The sequence below is a fragment of the Mesoplodon densirostris genome, chromosome 1, assembly GCF_025265405.1.
Source record: "Mesoplodon densirostris isolate mMesDen1 chromosome 1, mMesDen1 primary haplotype, whole genome shotgun sequence".
NCBI classification, from domain to species: Eukaryota; Metazoa; Chordata; class Mammalia; order Artiodactyla; family Ziphiidae; genus Mesoplodon; species Mesoplodon densirostris.
In genome coordinates this window covers 46,407,244-46,432,408 of record NC_082661.1, presented here as the reverse complement: position 1 = coordinate 46,432,408, position 25,165 = coordinate 46,407,244, and the positions used below count along the sequence as shown (strand labels likewise).

The window sequence follows — 25,165 nt, the reverse complement described above, 5'->3', positions numbered from 1 at the left end:
GTTTCATTTTGTTTTGTTCAGTTTGGGGTTTTTTGTTTGTTTGGGGGGGTTTCTGTTTTGGTTTTGGTTTTTTTTGTTTTTTTTTTGGCCATGCCATGCAGCTTGCAGGATCTTAGTTCCTCGACCAGGAACTGAACCTGTGCTGTTTGGCAGTGAAAGTGCAGGGTCCTAACCCCCAGGGGTTAGGGGGTTAGGACCCCCAGGGAATTCCCTTGTTTTCTTCAGCTTTAAAATTCATTTTGTATTCTGCATATAAGCCCTTTAGCAGATATGTGATATTCTCCCACCTATAGGTTGTCTTTTCATTTTTCTTGCCTAGAGAAAAAGTTGTTAATTTAGATGAAGTGCAATTTATAAAATTTTTTCTTGCATGGATTGTGCTTTTGGTGTCATGTCTAAGAAGTCTTTACCTAACCCAAAATCATGAAGATTTTCTCCTGTACTTCCAGAAGTTTTATAGTTTTGTGCTTTACATTCAGATCCATAATCCTTTCTAATTTGTTTAAGATGTGAGGTTTAGGTCAAGGTTTTTTTTTTTAATGAAATGTCCAACGGCTCCCATATCAATTGTTGAAAGGGCTATGCTTTCTGTAATGAATTGCTTTTGCACCTTTGTAAAAAAGAAATTAATTGGGGCTTCCCTGGTGGCGCAGTGGTTGAGAGTCCACCTGCCGATGCAGGGGACATGGGTTCGTGCCCCAGTTCAGGAAGATCCCACATGCCGCGGAGCGGCTGGGCCCATGAGCCATGGCTGCTGAGCCTGCGCGTCTGGAGCCTGTTCTCCGCAACGGAGAGGCCACAACAGTGAGAGGCCCATGTACTGCAAAAAAAAAAAAAAAAAAAGAAATTGGCTGTATTTGTGTGGATCTATTTCTAAGTTGTCTACTGTTCCACTGATCTGTGTTTCTATGTCTTCACCACACAGTCTTAATTACTGCATCTTTAGAGTAACTCTTAAGTTGTATAATGTAAGTACTCCAAGTTTCTTCTTCTTCGTTTTTTTTTTTTTTTTTTGAAAACTGTTTTAACTATTCTTAGTTACTTTGCCCTTTCATATAAATTTTAGGATCAACTTATCTACATCTACAAAAGAAGCCTGCTAGATTTATTTTTTTGTATTTTCTTAAATCTATAGATCATTTTCTCAAGAACTGACATCTTGGTTATGTTGACTGTTCCCATCCATGACCATTTATTTAGGTCTTCTTTCATTTCTTTCATCAGCATTTTATAGTTCTGTGTAAAGACCCTGTACATCTTTCTTAGATTTATACTTAAGAATTTTTTATTAATTTTTATTGGAGTATGGTTGCTTTACAATGTCAGGTTAGCCTGCACTACACAACAAAATGAATCAGCCATACATGTACAGATATCTCCTCCCTATACGTAAGAATTTTTTTAAGCTGTTGTATATTGTATTTTAAGTTCAGCTTTCAATTATATATTGCTAGTATACAGAAATTGAGATGATCTTTGTGTGTTGACTTTGTATCCTATAACCTTGTTAAACTCACTTATTATTTCTAGCAATTGTTTTGGTTTTTTCTTTTGTTTTTGTAGATACCTTAGGATTTTCTACATATTCAATCATATCATCTGCATATAGGGACAGTTACATTCCTTCCTTTCCAATTTCCTTTTCTTGCTTTGTTGGACTGGTTAAAACTGCCAGTACTATGTTGATTAACTGTGGTGAGAGCAAACATCCTTAACTTGTTTCAATCTTAGAAGGAAATAATTAATTATTTCACCATTAAGTATGATGCCAACTCTAGGGGGTTTGTAGTTGCCCTTTATTACCTTGAGACAGTTCCCTTCTCTTCCTAGTTTTCTGAAAACTTTTGTTATGACTGGATGTTATATTGTCAAGTGCTTTTTCTGAATCAATTGGTATGATCACGTGGTTTTTCTTCTTCAACCTTTAATCTTCTTTAATGTAGATTACATTGTCTGATTTTCAAATCTGGAACCAGCCTTAAATTCTTCGGATAAACCCCCCTTGGTCACAGTGTATTATTCTTTCTATATTCTTCTGGATTTGATTTGCTAATATTCTGTTGAGGATATTTTGCTTCTATGCTCATGAGAAATATTGCTAAGTTTTATTCTATTGTCCTGTCTTGTCTTAATTTGGATAAATGCCACACTTTTAAAATAGAAAAATCTTTGAAAAATACAGTTATTTTAAAAATTCAATAATTACTATTACCATTTTGTAAGATTTTATTATTTTTCATATGCTAAGTTAGGTTACCTCAAGAAGATAAGCCAGTACCCAGGCTATGTTCATGGTACTTGACCACTTGCTTCCACTGAACTGTGTACATGATGTAGGTAATGGTAGAGCATGCTCTTCTGGGACTTTTAACCAACTCAGTCAGATACATTTTATATATTCATATGCACACACGTTATACATACATATATGTATGTGTGAATATATGTATGTATATATATATATATATATATTTATATAAATAAATATATATATATATACACACACACACACACCAAAAAAAAAAAAGACAATAATTATCCCTAACATGGTACCAGCTAACATTTACCTTAGGCTTACTATGAACCTGGCATTTAGTTAAGCATTTTAAAACAGTTTCTCCTTTAAGCTAAGCCAAGAAAGGTGTTTTGTTTTCTTTTATCTACACAAGGTAGATACTTTGATAGGCTACATAACTTGAAATGGTCTTACAAAATAAACAGAAGTGAGCTACATTTTGCACCCTGACTTCAAAGCTTATGTTCCTAATTGCTGTCACACAGTTTTTAGATACTATTCTGTAATCTATTTTCACTCAACATATCTACTCCATCTTTTTTACTGGCTGTATCATATTCCAGTGGTTAACTGTATTTTCCAATATGGGCACAACAATGTCTCTCTCTTCTAACGTGCTCTTCTTGCAATGTGATTCTAACACTCCTCCCATGACAAAGTGTGGTTTGTGTTCCCTCCCCCTTTGAATTTGGGTCAGTTTGACTATAGAGGAAGTAACAGTTATTTCAAGGTTAGTTCACAACAGATAATATTGGTTCTCTGCCGGATTCCCTTGGAATACTCTCTTGGAATCTTGGCCATCATGCTGTGAGGAAGCGCAAGCAGCCACATGAAAAGACCATGTGTAGGCATTCCTGCAAACAGCCTTAGCTGAGATCCCAGCCAATAGCATCTACCACCAAATTTGTGAAAACGTCTTGATATCACCATCAACCAATTAAAAATATTATGTGAACGCCAAATGTGGGTCACAGATGTAACTTTAAATTTTCTAGCAGCCACATCAATTTAAATAATGTAAATGTATTTAATTTAACCCAACATATCCAAAATATATATAAATATATATATTTATATAAATAAATTTGACATGGAATCAATCATTTTAAAATTGAGATATTAGTTTCTCTTTGTCATACTAAGTCTTTGAAATCTGGTATATGTTTTTACAGTTACAGCACTTCTCAATTCAGACTAGCCTCTTTTCAGCTGCTCAATAGCCACTTCAGGCTACTGTGCTGTGGCTGCTTCAGATTATTCCACCAACTATCAATTCCAGCCTAGAGTTTTCCCAGCAGAGACACAATCATAGAGTTATAAAGTTGTTCCTTGGGCTTCCCTGGTGGCGCAGTGGTTGAGAGTCCGCCTGCCAATGCAGGGGACGTGGTTCGTGCCCCCGGTCCAGGAGGATCCCACATGCCGCGGAGCGGCTGGGCCCGTGAGCCATGGCCGCTGAGCCTGCACGTCCGGAGCCTGTGCTCCGCAACGGGAGAGGCCACAACAGTGAGAGGTTCGCATACCGCAAAAAAAAAAAAAAAAAAAAAAAAAAGTTGTTCCTGCTATACTCTTTCTGAATTCTTTCCCCCATACACATATACACACACACCATGCAGAATGTGGGATCTTAATTCCCCAACCAGGGATAAAATCCTACATTGGAAGGCAGAGTCTTAATCACTGGACCGCTGGGAAACAACCTTTCTGAGTTCTTGATCCACAAAATCTATGGGTCTAACAAAATGATAACTAAGTTTGGGGTTGTTTATTATGCATCAATAGTAACTAGGATACCAGGCTATGAAAATCCTATAAACATTTCCCTACTTGGCTGTTTTTTCCATCCCTTTCCAGGATTTTATTACAAATAACGCTATGATGAGCAATACAATCTCTTTAAGCTAGTCTAATTATTTCCTTAAATAGTTTGAGAGTGGTTTTTCTGGGTCAATGGGAACATATATTTAATAGACTTTCATTCATATTGTGAAACTGGTATCCAAAGATTAACCAGTTTTCACACTAACAATAATGCACATATGCCCAACTGTGCTTCTTCTGATTTATTTTGGCCCTCTTCTGGGTTCTTGAGTTGAATGCTTAGTTCCTTTCTTTCCTATTCCTCTATAATATTGCTATATTTTATATTTTAAACTACCAGTGATATATTTTTATTGTAAAAGATCCAAGTAATGTGTAAACTATATAAAAGGGGTACCATTATTGAACGATTTGGCTTTTTTTCCCCCACTTAATGTCTTAGACTTCTTTCCCTGTCAGTTCATAAAGTTTAACTCATTAAATGTTAAATGATTAATTAAATGACTGCATGACAGCCCAAAGAATGTATGGGCTGTATTTTAAACATTGCCCTGGTGATAAGATATTTCAGTGACTTCAACTTTTCATTACTATAATTATCTAAAGACCATTTTACTATTTATACAATTTTAGAAATAGAAGTGTTAGGTCAAAGAGTAAAAGCTTTTTAAAAGTTGGTGGATATAGTAAAATTTATGCTTCTAGCCATCACACTGTTAATTCAGAATTCTTTCAACATGTTAAGTGTGCCTGTTTTCTTGCACCTTCAAAAGCACCAAAGGGACTTCCCTGGTGGAGAATCTGCCTTCCAATGCAGGTTCAATCCCTGGTTGGGAAACTGAGTCCACATGCCATGGGGTTACTGAGGCCATGCCTCAACTAGAGAGCCCACGTACGCAAATTATAGAGCCCATGCACTCTGGAGCCCATGGGCCACAACTAGAGAGAGAAAACCTGCACTCCACAACTAGAGAGAAGCCCACACGCCACAATGAAAGATCCCATAGGCTGCAACAAAGTCCTGATACAGCCAAAAAAAAATTTTTTTTAAAAACCACCAAATATCTTATTAATTTTTGCCCAATAGGCAAAAAAAAATGTGATCATTTTAATTCACATCTCTCTAAAGCCGGTCATCTCTTTTTAAATTTGACCATTTGGGGGTTGTTTTTCACAACTGTACAATCATATGCCACACAACTTCTCCCCTGAGATTTTTATATTTTTCTTATGGATTTTTAAGAACTCGTTAGATATTCTAAGTATTATTTGTTACATACAATGGTGGTAATATTGTCTCCAAGTCTGCTTCTTTGTATTTTAACACTGTGAAGCCACTGGTCATACAAAATTTTTTAATATTTATGTGTTTTTTATGGCTTCTGAAGTTTCTAATTTAGAAAGACAACTATGTTAAATGATAGAAGATACATGAATGTATGCTTAATTAAATATTTCAAAAAACACAGCCAAAGTCAAAATTTCACTTCATCAAATCAATATCACAGTCTTCTCAAAGATAACAACTGTTTTGGCCTTTATTTTTCCAGATCTCTTTCTATATATATGTGTGTGTGTGTGTGTGTGTGCGCATGAGCGTGCGCATGTGCACGCATGTATATATTAAGAAAAATGTCTTCATTTTTTAAAATATAAATAAGACCATAATATATAAAAGCAACTTGTTTTTAAAGTTTATTTACAACGTTGTGTTACTTTCAGGTGTACAACAATGTGATTCATTCATCATATAAATACATATTCTTCTTCAGATTCTTTTCCATTATAAGTTATTACAAGATATTGAATACACCAGTATTCACTGTGTACAGTAGGTCCTTGTTGTTTATCTATTTTATATATAGTAGTGTGTACCTGCTAATCACAAATTCCCAATTTATCTCCCCCTCATCCCCGCCTCAGCTATCCCCTTTGGTAACCAAATGTTTGTTTTCTATGCCTGTGAGTCTGTTTCTGCTTTTGTACATAAGTTCATTTGTATCATTCTTTTAGATTCCACAAATAAGTGATATCATATGATATTTGTCTTTCTCTTACTTCACTAAATATGATAATCTCTAGATCAATCCATGTTGCTGTAAATGGCGTTATTTCATTTTTATGGCTGGGTAATATTCCATCATATATACGTGTATCTACATACCACCTCTTCTTTATCCATTCATCTGTCAGTGGACACTTAAGTGGCTTCCATGTCTTGGCTACTGTAAATAATGCTGCAATGAATGTTAGGGTGCATGTATCTTTTTAAATTAGGGACTGCTGGATCATATGGTATCTGTTTTCAGTTTTTAAGGAGTCTCCATACTGTTCTCCATAGTGACTGTACCAATTTACCTTCCCACCAACAGTGTAGGAGGGTTCCCTTTTCTCCACACCCTCTCTAGCATTTATTGTAGATTTCTTGACCATGGCCATTCTGACCGGTGTGAGGAGATACCTCATTGCAGTTTTGATTTGCATTTCTCTAATAATTAGCAATACTGAGCATCTTTTCATGTGCCTATTGGCCATCTGAATGTCTTCTCTGGAGAAATGTCTATTTAGGTTTTCTGCCCATTTTTTAATTGGGATTTCATTTTTATTCTTTTTAATTGAGCTGTATGAGCTGTTTATATATCATGGAAATTAAGCCCTTCTCAGTCACATTGTTTGCAAATATTTTCTCCTGGTCCACAGGTTGTCTTTTTGTCTCGTTTATGGTTTCCTTTGCTGTGCAAAGTTTGATTACGTCCCATTTGTTTGTTTTTGCTTTTATTTCTTTTTCCTCAGGAGACTGACCTAAGAAAACATTGCTATGACTTATGTCAGAGAATGTTTTGCCTATGTTCTCTTCTAGGAGTTATATGGTATCTTACATTTAAGTCTTTAAGCCATTTTGAATTTATTTTTGTGTACAGTGTGAGGGCATGTTCTAACTTCACTGATTTATTACATGTAGCTGTCCAGCTTTCCCAACACCACTTGCTGAACAGACTGTCTTTTCTCCATTGTATATTCTCACCTCCTTTGTCGAAGATTATTTGCCCATAGGTGTTTGGGTTTATTTCTGGGCTCTCTATTCTGTTCCATTGAGCCACGTGTCTGTTTTTGTGCCAATACAATGCTGTTTTGATTACTGTAGCTTTGTAGTGTTGTCTGAAGTCTGGGAGGGGTAGGCCTCTAGCTTTGTTCTTTTTTCTCAGGATTGCTTTCACAATTCTGGGTCCTTTGTGGTTCCATGTAAATTTTAGGATTACCTGTTCTAGTTCTGTGAAAAATGTCATGGGTAATTTGATAGAGATCACATTAAATCTGTAGATTGCTTTGGGTAGTATGGCCATTTTTACAATATTAATTCTTTGCAATTTGCTTTTTTACCTTATCAAGGTATCATGGAGATATACCTATGGTTGTATATAGAGCTCTCCCTCATTCTTTTCACTTGCTACATAGTAACATTTAGGTTCTTGCTACGTTTAAGTTCTTCAAATATTTCTCTAGTACAAACCATACTACAATGAACATCCTCACAAGTGAGAAGTTTTCCAGGATAGAGGGTCACAGAATATATTCATTAAGTGTATAATTTATTGAATGTCTCCTCCTTGATGGTCAAAAAGGAATAAACTGTCTCTCATGATTTACCCAACTAACTACCTTTGATGGCTCTTTCTTTGTTAGGAATTTTCTTATGTTGTTTGAGGCTTGAATTCTGAGGAGAAGCCTTCCCACATTCATTACATTCATAAGGTTTTTCTCCTGTATGGATTTTCTGATGTTCAGCAAGGCCAGAGCTATGCCTGAAGGATTTCTCACATTTCTTACAGCAATAGGGCTTTTCTCCAGTAAGAATTCTCTGATGTTCAATAAGGGCTGAGCTCTTGTTAAAGGCTTTCCCACAGTCATTACATTGAAGTAATGGGGTTTATTGATGGGGTTTATTTCCATTATGAGTTTTCTGATGTCCAGCAAAGGATGAGCTATACCTGAAAGATTTTCCACATTTACTTCAGAGATAAGGTTTCTCTCCTGTATGCATTCTTTGATGACTAACAAGACTTGAGCTTTTCCTAAATAAAGCATTTTCCACATTCATTACACTGATACAGTTTCTCACCAGTATGTATTCCCTGATGTTACAAGAGATCTGAGTTACCCCTGAAAGTTTTCCCACATTCATTACATTTAAATGGCTTCTCTCCACTATGTATTTTCACATAAGGAGCAAGGCCTGAATTCTGAGCAAAGGCTTTCCCACAATCATTATATTTGTAGGGTTTCTAACTAGTATGAAGTCTCTGGTGACTTAAAAGAATAGAATTATTTCTGAAAGTTTTCCACATTCATAGCATTTATGGAGTTTCTCTCTAGAACGAATTTTCTGATGATTAACAAATGTTGAGTGCTTCTTGAGGAAATTTCCCACATTTAACACATCTGAAACATTTCTTGCCTATGTAAATTTTATGATGACTTAAAAGGGATGAGCTGCTCATAAAGGCTATCCCACATTCTTTACATTTATGGGGTTTCTCACCAGTATGATTTCACTGGTGGCTAATAAAGGAGGAATTGTATTTGAAGACTTTCCCACGTTCCTCGCATTTATAGTGTGTCTTCTCTATGCAACTTCTGCGTTCCCAATCCAGGCCTCTTTCCATCGTGACACTTTTTGTTTGTTCTCCCAAATCAGATCTCTCAGAAGTATTTTGCTGTAGGGCTGACATCTTTGTTTCAAATATGTACTCCTGAACTGAAAAAAAATTTTTTAATTCTAATGTTCTCTATGTTGAAATACTGAAAATGAGAGCTGCACATGGATAAGGATAACATTCTATTCTCTACAACTAAAGGTTATGTAAAATTAATTCACCCCACTTGTGATTCTTGCTAAGAAAAGATGGCAAGACTAAAGATGGGAGAAGTAAATAGGATCTAAGGAAATAGAAGTTATAAATATTGTGTTTAAAGAATGCAAGGAGCACCTAAGAAGTTAGTAAGCTAGGAAGGTAACACAGGAAACACCAAAAAAGAAAAAAAGATAAAAATTTAAGGATAAACACAACTTTGGGGAGAAAACCAAGTACCACAAAGCAAGCCAGGATTACTAGAACAGACTCCTATAGGGAGGTACATTTGAGAACATTGTAATATAACACTGTACATCTCCAAGAATTAGAGAATAACATTCTTCTGTGAGAATTTAGCAGAGAACCAACATTTAATGGCTCAGAGATAAAGATATACACACACACATACACATATATTTATATTTTTATTTTTATATACATTTATATTCATTAGCCTGAAGAGAAATTCCATTCATCAGATTATTTTTTAATAATAGACTAAGACTTATTTTTTTAATGCAAAATTGGAGGTGAAGTCTGGTAATAAACAGCCCAGATCCTTCAAATGGCCTTTGATGGGATATGTATTTAATGTGTAATGATTAAGCTAGAGAAAATTTCAAGATTCTGATTGTAAAGGTAAGTGGAAGCAAATCAGTCATATGAAGAGAAAGGCACTCTTATGGATTCATGTTCTGTGACAAAGGTAACTTTGCAGAGCAGCGGTGAAAAGGAGACTACACTGGCATATTGGGGGGAGGGAGGAGTAAACATGAACCTTATCTCATACCATGCACAAAAATCAATTCTAACAGGATGGCAAATCTAAATGTAAAAGACAAGCAATAAAGCTTCTAAAAGTTAACACAGAAGAGTATCTTTATAAACTTGAGGAAAGGAAAGATTTATTAAACAGTACAAAAAACACAATGACAAGAAAGGAAAAGATTAATAAAATAGAGCTCATTAAAATTAAAAGCTCCTATTCATCAAAAGGCCACTATTAGTGAAAAGCAAACCACAGAGAGAAGGGCAACACCACATATATAATCAACAAAGCGTTTTTTTTTTAATAGACACTCCAGAAAGGATGACATATAATGGCCAATAAACAGTTGAAATGTCCTCCACCTCATTAGATATCAGGGCTATGGCTATTAAGACAAAATGAGGGACTTCCCTGGTAGCACAGTGGTTAAGAATCTGCCTGCCAACGCAGGGGACATGGGTTCAAGCCCGGGTCTGGGAAGATCCCACATGCTGTGAAGCAACTAAGCCCATGCACCACAACTACTGAGCCTGCGAGCCACAACTACTGAAGCCTGCGCACCTAGACCCCATGCTCTGCAACAAGAGAAGCCACCGCAATGAGAAGCCTGCGCACCGCAACAAAGAGTAGACCCTGCTCTCTGCAACTAGAGAAAGCCCGCGTGCAGCAATAAAGACCCAATGCAGCCATAAATAAATAAATAAACAAATAAATAAAAGTAAAATAAAATTCTAAAAAAAAGAGAAAGACACTATGAGATACACAATACACCCAAAGAACAATTAACTTCAAAGGACTGACAATATTAAGTGTTGACAAGGATATGGAACAATGAGTACTCTCACACACTGATGACAGAAATATAAATAGGTACAAAACTTTGAAAAACTATTTAGCATTATGTACTAAAGTTGAATATATGCATATCCTATAAACTAGAAATCCCACCCCAAAAGAAATGTATCCACATATGAACCAAGCAATAACATATATGAAATGTTCATACCATTTGTAATTGTCAAAAGCTAGAAACATCCCAAATATCCAACCAAAATATGAGATAATGAAATACTCTATTGCAGTAGTTTTAAGAGCCTGGTCTCCAGATCAGTAACAACAGCATCAGCATCACCTAAGAACCTGTAGAGATTTTCAGTCCACATTTCAGACCTAATGAATAAAAAGTGCTGAGGGTGGGGCCTAGCAATTATGTTTAAACATGCATTCTAATGATCCACAGGAAGAACAATGCATGAAAATAAATGAATCTCACAAAATGTTATGCATAAAAAGCCACATCAAAAAAATATATAGTTCCATTTATATAAAGTTAAAAAAACAGGCCAAAATAAATTACAGTGTTAGTTCAGGGGGAGGAGGAGAGTGTGGCTAATGATTGGAAGGGATCAGGTATGATTTAGTAGAGTACTGCCAGTGTTCTCTTTCTTGAGCTGAGTGCTGGTTACATGAATATTCATTTCAAAAATACCAATTTAGACCATATATATATAAAATCGACTCTTCTATATATGTGTTAAATTTTAAAAAGGTTTTAAGAAAGAAAAAGGAAGGTTAGCTTATGACTCTCTTAATACTTTGATCAGAGAAGTCAAAATGCAAATTGCAAAATATCTTAAAAATAATGACAATAAAAACTACAATACAACCAAAACACTACACAAACAGAAGTTTACAGCTTTAAATATTTATATTACATAAATAAGAAAAATCAATGAATCAATTAATTAATCAACTATAAAAGATTAGAAAAAGTAAATAAACCTAAGGAAAAAAAAAAGAAAAAGGAGTTAAAGATTAAAAAACAGAAAACAGTAACACTAGTAAATACATCTAAGAGTCTATAAAAAGTAAAACAGAGCTAATGAAGGGGGGAAAATGGAAAAAAAACAAATAAATAATGTAAGAAATCATAAGAAAGTAACCATGAATATATAGGATAAAAGTAACCATAAATGTAAAGGATATATGTAGGATCATAAAAGTCTACTTTGTTCAATATTATGCAGATAAATTTGAGAACTTTAATTACTGGATATTTTTTAGGAAAACGTAAATTACCGAAACTGTTTCAAGAGAGAGCAAAAATCTTGTTGGCCAAGTTACTACATAAGAGAGAATACTGCTAAAGAATTACCTCCCAATTCCTCTCCCCTGCTCCCTACCACAAAAAACAAGTTTAAAAAAAAAACAAGAGGGCCTCCCTGGTGGCGCAAGTGGTTAAGAGTCCGCCTGCCGATGCAGGGGATACGGGTTCGTGCCCCGGTCTGGGAGGATCCCATATGCCGCGGAGCGGCTGGGCCCGTGAGCCATGGCCGCTGGGCCTGCGCATCCGGAGCCTGTGCTCCGCAACGGGAGAGGCCACAACAGTGAGAGGCCCACATACCGCAAAAAGAAAAAAAAAAAAAAAAAAAAAAAAAAAAAACAAGAATAACAAAACAAACAAACAAAAAACACCCAAACCTTCAAGGAACCAGTTGTCATGTGAATTAAATTATAACAAAGAATGAAAATAGGAAGGATCAAAATTTTTCACAAAAATTATTGCAAAATTTGAATCAAAACTCAATGAAAATGGCCCAATGAAAAAGAAAAATATAAACAAATTTCTTGTAAGTATCAATGCAAAAACTTAAATAAAACTTAAATTAGCAAAGAGTATCATCTACGGACATGTTAAAAGAATAATGTAATATGCCATGACCAAGTGGGGTTCTACTAAGAATGCCAAGTCATTAAGATAATTAACAATAAAATGTACCATATTAACAACCAAAAGGGAAAAGACAGATGTCATCTCCATATATGTTGAAAAGGCATTTGATAAAATTCAATATCTATGCTGAATTTAAAAGAAAATTTCTTAATAAAAGATGTGGATTAAATACTTCCTTGTATAATAACATATATCTATCCCAACCCAATACCAAAATTAAAACAGAAAGAATAAAGAATAAGAAAGACTGAGTTACTACTGTTACTCTATAAAGAATCTACACAAGCATTTAGGGGGGAAATGTTCAACATAGTAAAAACAAATGGAATTACTGAAAAGCATTAAAACACACACACATACACACACACACACAAAATTCCAGTTATAAAATAAGTCATGGCGATGTAATGTACAGCATGGCAACTCTAGTTAATAACACTGTAGTGCATATCTGTAAGTTGCTAAGAGAGTAAACCTTACAACTTCTCATCACAAGAAAAAAAATTTTTGTAACTACGTATGGTGACAGATGTTAACTAGACATATTATGGTGATCATTTCCCAATTTACAAATATTAAATCATTACATCATACACCTGAAACTAATATAATGTTACATGTCTATTATATTTCAATTTTAAAAAAGAATAGTTTAGAGGTCTAAAGGAAAAAAAAAACAGTTTAAGCAAGATTATGCATCACTGGTATTTTCCATGAAACACAATTATAAAAGTTTCCCTGAAGATGATATAGGAAAAATGACAATTCCCGTTTTAAAAGAAGGATACACATTTTAGATGAGAGAAATATCCATGTTTAAAGATTTAGAACTGAATGATGACATGAAGAAAGTGACATACATGAATTTATGCAAAGTACACACAGAAAAAATGAGAGCCAAGAGCAAATGATAACAGAGAAAAGAAATAAAAGAAGACCAGAGGGAAAGGGAAGAAAGTGCTTCCCTATCAGTTTCTTTGCCAAAAATAGTAATCACCTGATAGTCAGGAAAATATGCTTATAACTGGAATCTGCCACTGCCCCACTGTATGATCAGGGATATGGATATTAAAACTAGAAAGGGTTAAATAGCCATTCGTCTAGCTAACCATAGGAGAATTTGGAAGACACTGAGAATGGACAGAAGGTAGAAACAAAGTGTAGCCTGACAAGTGCCTGAAAATGGGGAGGGAAACAACACATAAAGAGACTGATTTCAGGGTGCGAAGTCAGAGGCCTGACGCCCTTGTGAAAGGAGCAGGAGTAGAAAGAATGAGAAAATTGGCAAGTCATTTGACATGAGGATGACATTAAAAAGAGGCAACTAGTGTCAACTGCTACAGCCCTTCTGCATGGACATGGACTCTCTAAGATGAGCCTTCTGACCAAGAACTCCCTCCTCACTGTTCTGTGTGCTGAGCTCTGGACTCACTCACCTGCATAGGTACCTGATGGAACCCCTTATACTTCCATCCACGGCTCTTCCATCCAACTGGGTTATTAGCTTGGGTTTGGAAGAGAGAAGCCCTGTTCACAGAGAAAGAAAAGGAACATGACTGTGGTTATGAGCACAAGGAGTTATCCCAAATCTCAGTGTCAACTTGGGGGTCTACACGGAGCATGGATATGTCAGGAAGGCCTAGAGGGTGGTATCAAGGACATCCAAATCACAGTCATAGAAATGAAGGAGTGGAAGTCAGTTAGAAAACCAGGCCTCTTTGAGGACAGGAAACTCCTATTGTTGGCGGCAGATGAATGGTGACATGCAAAATTTAGAGAACTGGGCTAGACTGCACACAAAGCTGCCCATTTTAAACTCTGTATGGCTCTGACCTTTCTGAGTGAAAGGAGCATGAACTCCAGCCTCTAAGCCCATGGTAAAAACAAACAAACAAAAACCTCCCATTTTAAGAGTTTAAATACCCCCAAATCATTAACCCTGTGAAAATGCACAGTTGCCCAGCAGACCAATTTTGAGTTTAAGAGAAAAAAATCCTTACCCACAAACACCAGATTCCCATAGTTCTCCAGTATCACATCCCTGTACAGGGCCCGCTGAACAGCATCCGGGTGTCTCCCTTCAATCTGGGTAAAGGCCACAGCCACATCCCCAAATGTCAGTGATCCCTGCAAAATCAAACCCAATTCCGTTCACCCAGGAACCGTTGACTCCCTTGCCCCTGAAGTAGGGAGCCAGGAAGGCCTCACTGGAGAAGGAAGGCAAGACATTCAAAGTCAGCTTCTGATAGCTCAGATTGTCTATGAGGAGAAAAGTGGGACACAGTTAACGAAAGGACCAACGAGGAACGTATATGACATCCTCAGAAAGCAGACTTGCTTCAGAGGAACGAAATATTAAAAGATGAGAGGCTGGAAAGTGAAGTGATTTGTGACCCCTCATACTTCAATCACACTGCCCTCCTCGTGTTCTTCCAATATGCCTATCATGCTCATTCCTCCAGGCCTGGTGTTTGCTCATCCCTCACTTAGTAGGGACGAAGTGAAATTGCTTAAATGTCACTTCGTCAGAAAGTTCTTCTTTACTCTTCTCCCATCTTCTACTACTTTCTATCCCATGACCCACTTTATTTTTTTTTTTTTCCACAGGGTTTCTCACTGCCAGGCAGGAGAGGTTTAGATTTATGGTCAGTGCACTCTATAATGAGAGCTCCAGGAGGGCAGGGACCACTTGGGTCACTGCTGTCTCCCCAGCCTAAAACACTGCCTGACACATGGGCATGTTCAAGGATGTGTCATTCAACAAATGAATAGAAATGCTGAAAGACATGCAAAATGATACTGGCTTTATCCTAGAATTTACAGCGATAGATATGTATTTGTTAATTGCCATTCATAGCGATAACAACCTAATATGTACCAGGCACAGTGCTGAGCCTTAACACATACAACATCTCTCTGTATTTCCACCAGAAATGTATAAACTATATCTATTTTACAGCTAAGAATACCAAGTCTCAGAGAGTTGAAAGAACTTGTTCAAGGTCACAGGCTGGTTGAGTATACAATATTAAAAAGGAGCTATAAAAAGTGGTAATGAAACTATGGAGCAAACTAGAAGAAATGGCTATGGCATATTAAAAGGAAAAAATGGGTAAGCCTAAAAAATACACATGCAAAGGTGCTTCAAATGAAATAATTTGATTCGCTAGGGTGATAGGAATGTGGGTAATCTTTAATTTTTAAAAATTTTTGTTACTCTTAGTTTGCATAATAAATACTCAACTATTGACTACTTCCTTCAAAATGTTCATTACCTCCTGTCAACTTCTCAAAGTCCTTCAAAACCCAGTTTTCTCCAGGATTAAGGCAAATTCCAACCTGGCATTCTAGACACTGAACGTTTCCAACTTTCTCTGGGGCTAGCTCATTCATGGTTCAGATGTAACGGCTTCACTCATGTTGCATTGGCTTCCCCTAGTCACCCCAAACTCTCCAAATATGCAAATCTCATTTATTCTTCAGTAAGAACCGTAATGATCACCACCACTACCACCACCCCACCCTAAAGACTCCTCTGACCCCTGAAGGTCAAGAGAGCACTACCATGGCTGTGTCATGTGTATCATTCATGATTAACGTAAAGCTTGTTACGTCTTTTTATGCTACGTGTCTGTTTTTCCATTATCTCTGAGATAGCAGTCTTTGAGGTAACAGCTGTACCTTATTACAAAGTATGTTTCACTTTCTAGCACTCTAGAAAGCATGGGTACCAATAATCTATTTGGTGAATGACTCTGTAATGGGTAGAGAGAAGGACATGAAGGGATGACAGTGGGGAGAGGGGCCCCGTCTCTGTAGAGCTACACCACTCCAGGATTGGCTCAGGCAACTTGGTCCATACACTGGTCAGAGCATTTTCCAAGCAAGAGGCATAAACCCAACTTAATTTTGAAACAACAGAGATTTCTCAGGAAAAGGAAAAATCAAACTTGCCCGGATCTGGGTTCTTGGTAGTCTTGGGGTCGTCTGTCCCCTGAACTGTCCTCCCAGGCAAGGACAAAGAATCTTGACTAAGCCAACCTGGGAAGAAGAAAGGAAATATGAGGAAGTCCCTCCATGTTCGGTACTAGCTAGAACTCGCTCTCTGCACGCTGAACGAGAACAGTCCGCCACCCTCCCTACTCCCCACAAAGGTCGAGAGGTGAAGCTGGTTAAGCGCAGGAAGAAAGGGCACGGAACGCCTGCCTGGGGTCCGGCCTTGCAGCAAGCTCCAGGCCAAGCTCTGACTGCGAGTCAGTCAGGCACCTTCGCCAACACATGTGGAAAGTCTCGTCGGAGACTCAATCCCTGGGTCTCAGCGCAAGCCTTTAAACCTTCTGGGACAGCACGGCTCCTGGGGTTGGGGCCCCGCTCACATCTGCCCGCCCCTCCTAGCCCGCTCTTTCCTCAACCTGCCCCTCGGGGAAAAGAGGAACGCACCAGGTCTTTGTGCCCCAGTCCGGCGGCAGCCGTTCGCGACCAAGCTGGGAGGGTTGGGCCAGAAAGCTGCGGACGCTGAGGAGCCGTGACCACCCTCACTGTATTCACAGCCGAGACACAGGTGCAAGTCAAGCACGCCGGTGCCGCGCTCTACTCAAACGGAGGCGGGAAGGGCCGGAAACGGAAGTGACCGCGGACGCCTCTGGGAAATGTAGTCTGGGATACAGTCCGGCGTCTTAGGTTCATCCTATATGCGCACGTTGGCATCACCTGGGGAGCTTGAAAAATTAATTGCGCCTTGGTCCCAACTCCACAGATTTTGCGTTAATGCTCTGGGTGTGGTCCTGGCATCGGGATTTTTTAAAGCTCCCAAACGATTTTAATATTCAGCCAAGATTGGCACCCACTGCTAGAAACTGATTTGGATCTGAAAAACATGTTTTAGGTTACTTTGGGGGAGCTATTTATGGTTTGTTCATTTGTTTGTTTCCAAGTAATCCTGTTTTAATTTCAAACAAAGAAAAAGCATGTTAGGAAAGTATAGCACCCAGAACATTAAAAATTAGTTTCTCACCATTAACTGACACAGAAGATGGAACAAGACTGAATCACTTTTAACAAATGTATTATTTAAAACTTCTACTTATGGGCTTCCCTGGTGGCACAGTGGTTGAGAGTCCGCCTGCCGATGCAGGGGACACGGGTTCGTGCCCCGGTCCGGGAAGATCCCACATGCCACGGAGCGGCTGGGCCCGTAAGCCACAGCCGCTGAGCCTGCACGTCCAGAGCCTGTGCTCCGCAACGGGAGAGGGAGGCCACAACAGTGAGAGGCCTGCGTACCGCAAAAAAAAAAAAAAATTCTACTTATAAAATCCAGCAATTTGACAGCTTAGGAAGGAAAAATATATCTTTCATTCAATTAGGACTTTTCATTTAAAAGAAAATTCCTCTGAATGGAGCATTCATTCACCAACCTAACAATGATTAACCAATGCCCCAGTATGTGCCACTCATTTTTCTAGATGCTAAGGATAAAGCAGTTGTCAAGGACTCCCTCCTTCACCAAACTTTAGTCAGGATCCTGTGAATCCTCTTCTCCTCTAGACCTTGTCTTTGGCCTGCTGAATCCAATTTTAGTAAAGAATCCTGTGAAGCCAGTTCATCAAGAATTCCCCCATCCTTGGTATCTAATCAAGTTCCTTTCTACCTCCCCTTGATACCTAACCAATTTCTTAGTAATTTTCCATTTACTCCCTCACCCTGCCACTTGGCTATAAATCCCCACTTGTCCCTGTTGTACTGGGGGTAAGTTCAAGCTCTCTCCCTACTGCAGTAGGCTTGAATAAAGTCTTCTTTGCAGGTTTCAACAAGTGTCAGAATAATTTCTCTTTAACACCGTGAAAAAATAATGTTCCTTCCTTCAAAGACCTTACATTCAAATAGGGGACAGGAAGAGAGAGATTAAACAAAAGCAAGGTAAGGAGATGGGAGGAGGATTCTTATTCAATACAGAGCTGTATGAACTGCGCTCTCTGATAAGAGATCATACAAACAGAGTCTGAAGGAAGTAAGGTAACAAGAAGGAGTGTATCTGTGGGAAGTCTGGTCCAGGCAGAGGAAACAGTAGATGCAAAGCCACTACAGAGAGCGTGCTTGGTTTATCTGAGGAACAGAAAGAGGTCAATGAGGTTGGAATACTAAAGACATAAGAAAAGACCAGATCATGTTTGTGATGAATTTCATGTGTCACCTTGACTGAGCTAAGGGATGCCCAGATAGCTTATAAAATATTATTTCTGGGCCCACCTATGAGGGTGTTTCCAGAAGAGATTAATATATGAATGGTGAACTGAGTAAAGCAGACTGCTCTCCTCAATGTGGGTGGGCAACATCCAATCTATTGAGAGTGTGAATAGAATTTAAAAAGCAGAGGAAGGGAGATTGGTCTCTCCACTTGAGCTAAGACATCCATCTTCCCCTGCCCTCAGACCTTCAAATTTGGTCTCTCCACTTAAGCTAAGACATCCATCTTCCCCTGCCCTCAGACCTTCAAATTTGGTCTCTCCACTTGAGCTAAGACATCCATCTTCTCCTGCCCTCAGACCTTCAGATGCTGGGACTTAAGTCAGCATACCATTCCCTCCCTTCTCAGGCCTTCGACCTCCAACTGGGAGTTACGCCATTGGCTCCCCTAATTCTCAGGCCATCAGATACAGACTGAACTACACCATTGGCTTTCCTAGTTCTCCAGCTTGCAGACATCAGATCATTGGACTTCTAAGTCTCCATAACCACAGGAGCCAATTACTTAATTAAATACACACACTATTGGTTCTGTTTCTCTAGAGAACTCTGCTTAATACAATGTTGGTCCTTTCAGTACACTATAAAGACACTGGCTCTTATTTCAACTGAAATAAGAAGCCATCAGAATGTGGAGAAATCAGAATCCTCATTGGTTGTTAGTAGGATCATAAAATAGTGCAGCCACTTTGGAAAATGCCTGGCAGTTCCTCAAAATGATAAATATGGAGTTACCATATCACTCCGTGATTCCATTCCTAGATACCTAACAAAGAACAATGAAAATATACATCCACACAAAAATTTGTATATAAGTGTACATAGCAGTGTTATTCATTAGAGCTAAAACTGGAAACAACACAAATGTACAACGACTGGTGAATGGATAAACAAAATATGGTATATCCAAACAATGGAATAATATTTGGCAATAAAGTTAATGAAGTACCGATACATGCTACATAATCAATGAATTTTGAAAATATAATCCTAAGTGAAAGAAGACAGTCACAAAATGTAACATACTGTATGATTCCACTTATCTGAAATGTCCAAAATGTCAAATTCCATAGAGACAAAAATAGATAAATGGTTGCTAGCGGATGGAGGAAAGGAGGAATGGAGAGACACTATTGCTGGGTATGGAGCTTCTTTTGGGAGTAATGAAATGTTGTAAAATTAGATAGTAATTATATTAGTTTCCTAGGGCTGCTGTAACAAAGTGCCACAAACTTAAACAATAGAAATTAATTTTCTCACACTTTTGGAGGCCAAAAGTACAAAACCAAGGTGTCAGCAGGGTTGGTTCCTCCTCAGACTTTGGGTAGAATCCTTCCTTGACTCTTCCTAGGTGCTGGCGGTTGCCATCAATCCTTGGCTTACATTCTCCCTGTGTGTCTCTGTCTTTATGTGGTACTTCCTCTTATAAGGACAGCTAGTTATACTGGATTAGAGCCCAACCTAACAACCTCATCTTAACTTGATTACATCTGCAACAACCCGATTTCCAAATAAGGTCACATTTTGGAGTACTGGGGGTTAGAACGTCAACGTATGAAGGCGGGTGGGAACACAATTCAGCTCATAAAATTTAGTTTTGTGTTTTGTTCCTTAATGTTTTGCCTTTAATACTCTGTAATGTATTCTTTACAGTTCACATCTTATGAGATAGGATCTAAATTTGCCTCAAATGGATAGATAACTTTTCAGCACCATTCATTGAAAAGTCTTTTTGTTCCTCCACTAAACTGAAATGCCATCATTATCTTATGTCACACTATACAGTCTCCTAAACAAAAGTTGTGGAGATTTCTTAACCTGTGCTGTTTTCTAGAAGCAAAGGGCTCAGATAAAGTTCAACACTCTTACTATTAATAAGGAGTGGTTAAATATATTATAGTAAATCCATATGACAAAATACTAGGCAACCATTAAAAATATCAACATAGATATAGACATATGTTACATAAATGTGCTGACAAAATATTGTTGAGTGAAAAAATCAGTTTCCAAGACAGCCTGTATAGTTTAATCCCACATACTACCTCACATAATAATGAGAAATGCCAGAAAAGTACTCAGCAAAGATCTCCTGCAAGATATGACTCAACCTATGCAAAGTCCTGTGATAAACCTTCTATTTGAATTATCTCTTTTAATCCTCAAAGCAACCCTATGAGGTAGGTAATAACTATCCTCAATAGCAAAAACTTTTTGTTATAGATATTTCAAATTATACACAACATAGAATAATACAAGCCACTATGTATCCATAACCCAGATTCAATAAATATCAAGATCATGCCCATTTTCTTTTATCTATCAATCTCCCCTCCCTTTTGGTATTCTGGGAAAACTGGACAGCTACATGTAACAGGACGAAATTAGAACACTCCCTAACACCTTACACAAAAATAAACTCAAAATGGATTAAAGACCTAAATGTAAGGCAAGACACTATAAAACTCTTAGAGGAAACCATAGGCAGAACACTCTGACATAAATCACAGCAACATCTTTTTGACCTACCTCTTAGAGTAATGAAAATAAAAACAAAAATAAACAAATGGAACCTAATGAAATTTAAAAGCTTTTGCACAGCAAAGGAAACCATAAACAAGACAAAAAGACAACCTTCAGAATGGGAGGAAATATTTGCAAGTGAAACAACTGACAAAGGATCAATCTCCAAAATATACAAGCAGCTCATACAGCTCAATATCAAAACAACAAACAACCCAATCAAAAAATGGGCAGAAGACCTAAACAGACATTTCTCCAAAGAAGACATACAGATGGCCAACAAACACATGAAAAGATGCTCAACATCACTAATCATTAGAGAAATGCAAATCAAAACTATAATGAGGTATCATCTCACACCTGTCAGAATGGCCATCATCAAAAAATCTACAAACAATAAATGCTGGAGAGGGTGTGGAGAAAAGGGAACCCTCTTGTACTGTTTGTGAGAATGTAAATTGATACAGCCACCATGGGAAACAGTATGGAGGTTCCTTAAAAACCTAAAAATACAACTACCATATGACCCAACAATCCCACTACTGGGCATATACCCAGAGAAAACCATAATTCAAAAAAACACATGCACCCCAATATTCATAGCAACACTATTTATAATAGCCAGGACATGGAAGCAACCTAAATGTCCATCAACAGAGGAATGGATAAAGATGTGGTACATATATACAATGGAATATTACTCAGCCATAAAAAAGAATGAAGTTGGGTCATTTGTAAAGACATGGATGGACCTAGAGAGTATCATACAGAGTGAAGTCAGAAAGAGAAAAGCAAATATCATATAATAACGCATATACTAGACTCTAGAAAAATGGTATAGATGATCTTATTTGCAAAGCAGAAATAGAGACACAGACATAGAGAACAAATGTATGGATACGAAGGGGAAAGGGGTGGGGCAGGAGGAATTGGGAGACTGGGATTGACACATATACATTATTGATACTATGTATAAAATAGACAACTGATGGAAACATACTGTATAGCACAGGGAACTCTACCTAATGCACTGTGGTAACCTAAATGGGAGGCAAGTCCAAAAGGGAGGGGATTTCTGCATGTGCATGGCTGATTCATTTCGTTGTGCAGTGGAGGCTAACACAACATTGTGAAGCAACCATACTCCAATGGAAATTAATTTTTAAAAGTTTAAAATCTTTTTTTAATTTAAAAATTAAATAAAATTAAATAAAAATAAATTTCAAAATATACACAACATAGAATAATACAACAAGCTTCTATGAATCCATAACCCAGATTCAACAAATATCAAGATTGTGCCCATTTTCTTTTTTAAAAATTTTTTTAAAATTTTATTTATTTTATTTTTGGCTGCGTTGGGTCTTTGTTGCTGCACACGGGCTTTCTCTAGTTGCAGCTAGCAGGGGCTACTCTTTGTTGTGGTGTGTGGGCTTCTCATTGCAGCAGCTTCTCTTGTTGCAGAACACGGCTCTAGGCACATGGGCTTCAGTAGTTGTGGCATGCGGGCTCAGTAGTTGTGGCTCACAGGCTCTAGAGTGCAGGCTCAGTAGTTGTGGCACACAGGCTTAGTTGCTCCACAGCATGTGGGATCTTCCCAGACCAGGGATTGAACCCGTGTCCCCTGCATTGGCAGGCGGATTCTTAACCACCGAGCCACCAGGAAGTCCCGTGCCCATTTTCTTTTATCTATCAATCTCCCCTCCCTTTTGGTATTCTGGATTTTTTTTGGGGGGGGGGGCCATGCCATGCAGCACATGGGATCTTAGTTCCCCAACTAGGGATTGAAGCCGCACCCCCTGCAGTGGAAGTGCAGAGTCTTAACCACTGGACCGCTGGTGAAGTCCTGGTTTTCTGGCTTATTTAATAATGAGGTATATACCTGACTCAGGGCATTTTATTTTATTTTTTACATTGTACCATTGTCACACTGTAAAAAAATAAATACTTTGAGAGACTGAATATGCAAATAGACACCAGCAGGACCACATAAAAAAACAATCTGCAGCAACCAGCCCAAAAAACCAACCCATTACCTACAGTAACTAGCCCAGGAAATCAGCCTGCTGTAAGTCAGACTTTTAAGAAGTCAGATCACCATCTCTAGCACAATCAGTCCAGGAAGCCAAACTATCAATCACCCCCAAAATGTCTGGTCTTGATTAATAACTGTGAGTATCCCTAATTTTTGTGCCCACTTCCAACTTAGGACCAACCAGAGAAAACCAAATATACTCCCCTAACCAAGCACATAAGATGCCCTCTTGTAGTCAGCCCCCTCTAGTTTCCTTTCGCCAACAACCTGCAAACAGGGTGTACCTGAAGCCATTTCCCTCTTTTCCACTCTAAAGCCTTCCGACTCAGCTGCCTGCTTTTGAGTCTCCGCCAAAATGCAAATCATGGTGGCTGACTCCCTTGCCATTAGCTCCCTTGCCATTAGCAAGCTCTGAATAAATAGCCTTTGTTTATTCTCATTTGGTTGGTCATTTTCCCCACAAATTCTTTAATATCTAATATCCAGCCCATATTCAAATCTCCCTAAGTGCCTCACACATTTTTCTACCTGGTTTGGTTGAATCAGATAGGGGAGCACTTCAGGTTGGCCCTGGGTCCTTATGACATGATAGTAGTCATCTTTCGCACTTCCTCACTCTCTGGAAGACAAGTTGTCTCAGGATAACAATATGCTTTGCCATGAAACAGCCATTTCTCCAGAGAGCCCTGGCTTCTTCAGTTTCCTGCAGTTTTTTGGATTCGTCCACAAACTGGAGCTTCTGGAGGAGCTTGTGGAACCTTAGCCATGTTTCAACAGTGTTCTCAGCTTCTTGCTGATGATGCCACTCAGAATGGGAAGCTAGGCTATTTGTTGGCAGCTTTGAGGTTCTGGGTTCCTCGACCCTCACTATCTCAGCACAGCTGCTGAAACCTACTGGTGGTTTGACCTGACCCATTCTGGAATTTGAGGGGAGACTCTGACTCTGATTTTGTTAAAGATATTGTCCAGTGGGATGTTTCTCTGCTATCCTGGTGACCCAGCCCATTTTTATGAGTGACTTGAGGAGATTCAAAAACTCTGCTGCCAGCAACATGGATGAACCCAGAGATTATCATACTAGGTGAAGTCAGAAAGAGAAAGACAAATACCATATGATATCACTTACATGTGGAATCTAAAATATAACACACATGAACATATGTACAAAGCAAAAACAGACTCACAGACATAGAGAACAGATTTGTGTTTGCCAAGGGGGATGCAGGGTGGGAGAGGGATGGATTGGGAGTTTGGGATTAGCAGATGCAAACTATTATATATAGAATGGAAAAACAACAAGGTCCTACTCTATAGCACAGGGAACTATATTCAGTATCCTGTGATAAACCATAATGGAAAAGAATATGAAAAAGAATGTATATATATATGTTTACATATGTGTAACTGAATCACTCTGCTGTACAGCAGAAATTAACAAAACTTTGTAAATTAACTATACTTCAATAAAATAAATTTTTTAAAAACTCTGCTTCCATAAGGATCTTTCCCTACTCCCCATTTTTTGTTGTTGTTTTTGTTTGTTTGTTTTAGCAGATGAGGAAGGTTTAGAGAAGCTAAAAAATGTAGCCTCGGTTTGCTCACATGCAAAACAGTTAATAATCTCTGCTTGCCTACTTCCCAGGGCTGTTGTGAGAATTAACCGAGATAAAGGAAATGAAAAGTCAGAGATTCAAGGAGAGGGACACCGCAGACAGCAAGCGCCAAGGGCAGACACACCTGAAGCAGGTGCAAAACATCCTCCGTGGTGCCTCGGTCTCCAAGGGCATGCCCCTAATGACCGCTGCCACCCGAACGTCAATAATGAGAATGGTACAGCTAACTTATACTGCCCAGCATGGTGATAAGCACCATTCACACCTTATTTTATGCAGTC

At 38.2% G+C, this 25,165-nt stretch overlaps 1 protein-coding gene across 1 annotated transcript; it reads right to left on the bottom strand.

Moving 5' to 3' along the window:
• Positions 1 to 5,830: 5,830 nt before the first annotated feature.
• On the bottom strand, positions 5,831 to 24,187 carry ZNF485 (zinc finger protein 485). Its single transcript, XM_060095983.1, is given in 10 exon segments — positions 5,831 to 8,195; positions 8,197 to 8,453; positions 8,456 to 8,534; positions 8,536 to 8,870; positions 13,907 to 13,956; positions 13,958 to 13,997; positions 14,471 to 14,597; positions 16,425 to 16,511; positions 16,911 to 17,060; positions 23,888 to 24,187. Coding segments are annotated over 10 exon segments (1,854 nt in total). The 3' UTR covers positions 5,831 to 7,766.
• Between the last annotated feature and the right edge of the window lie 978 nt (positions 24,188 to 25,165).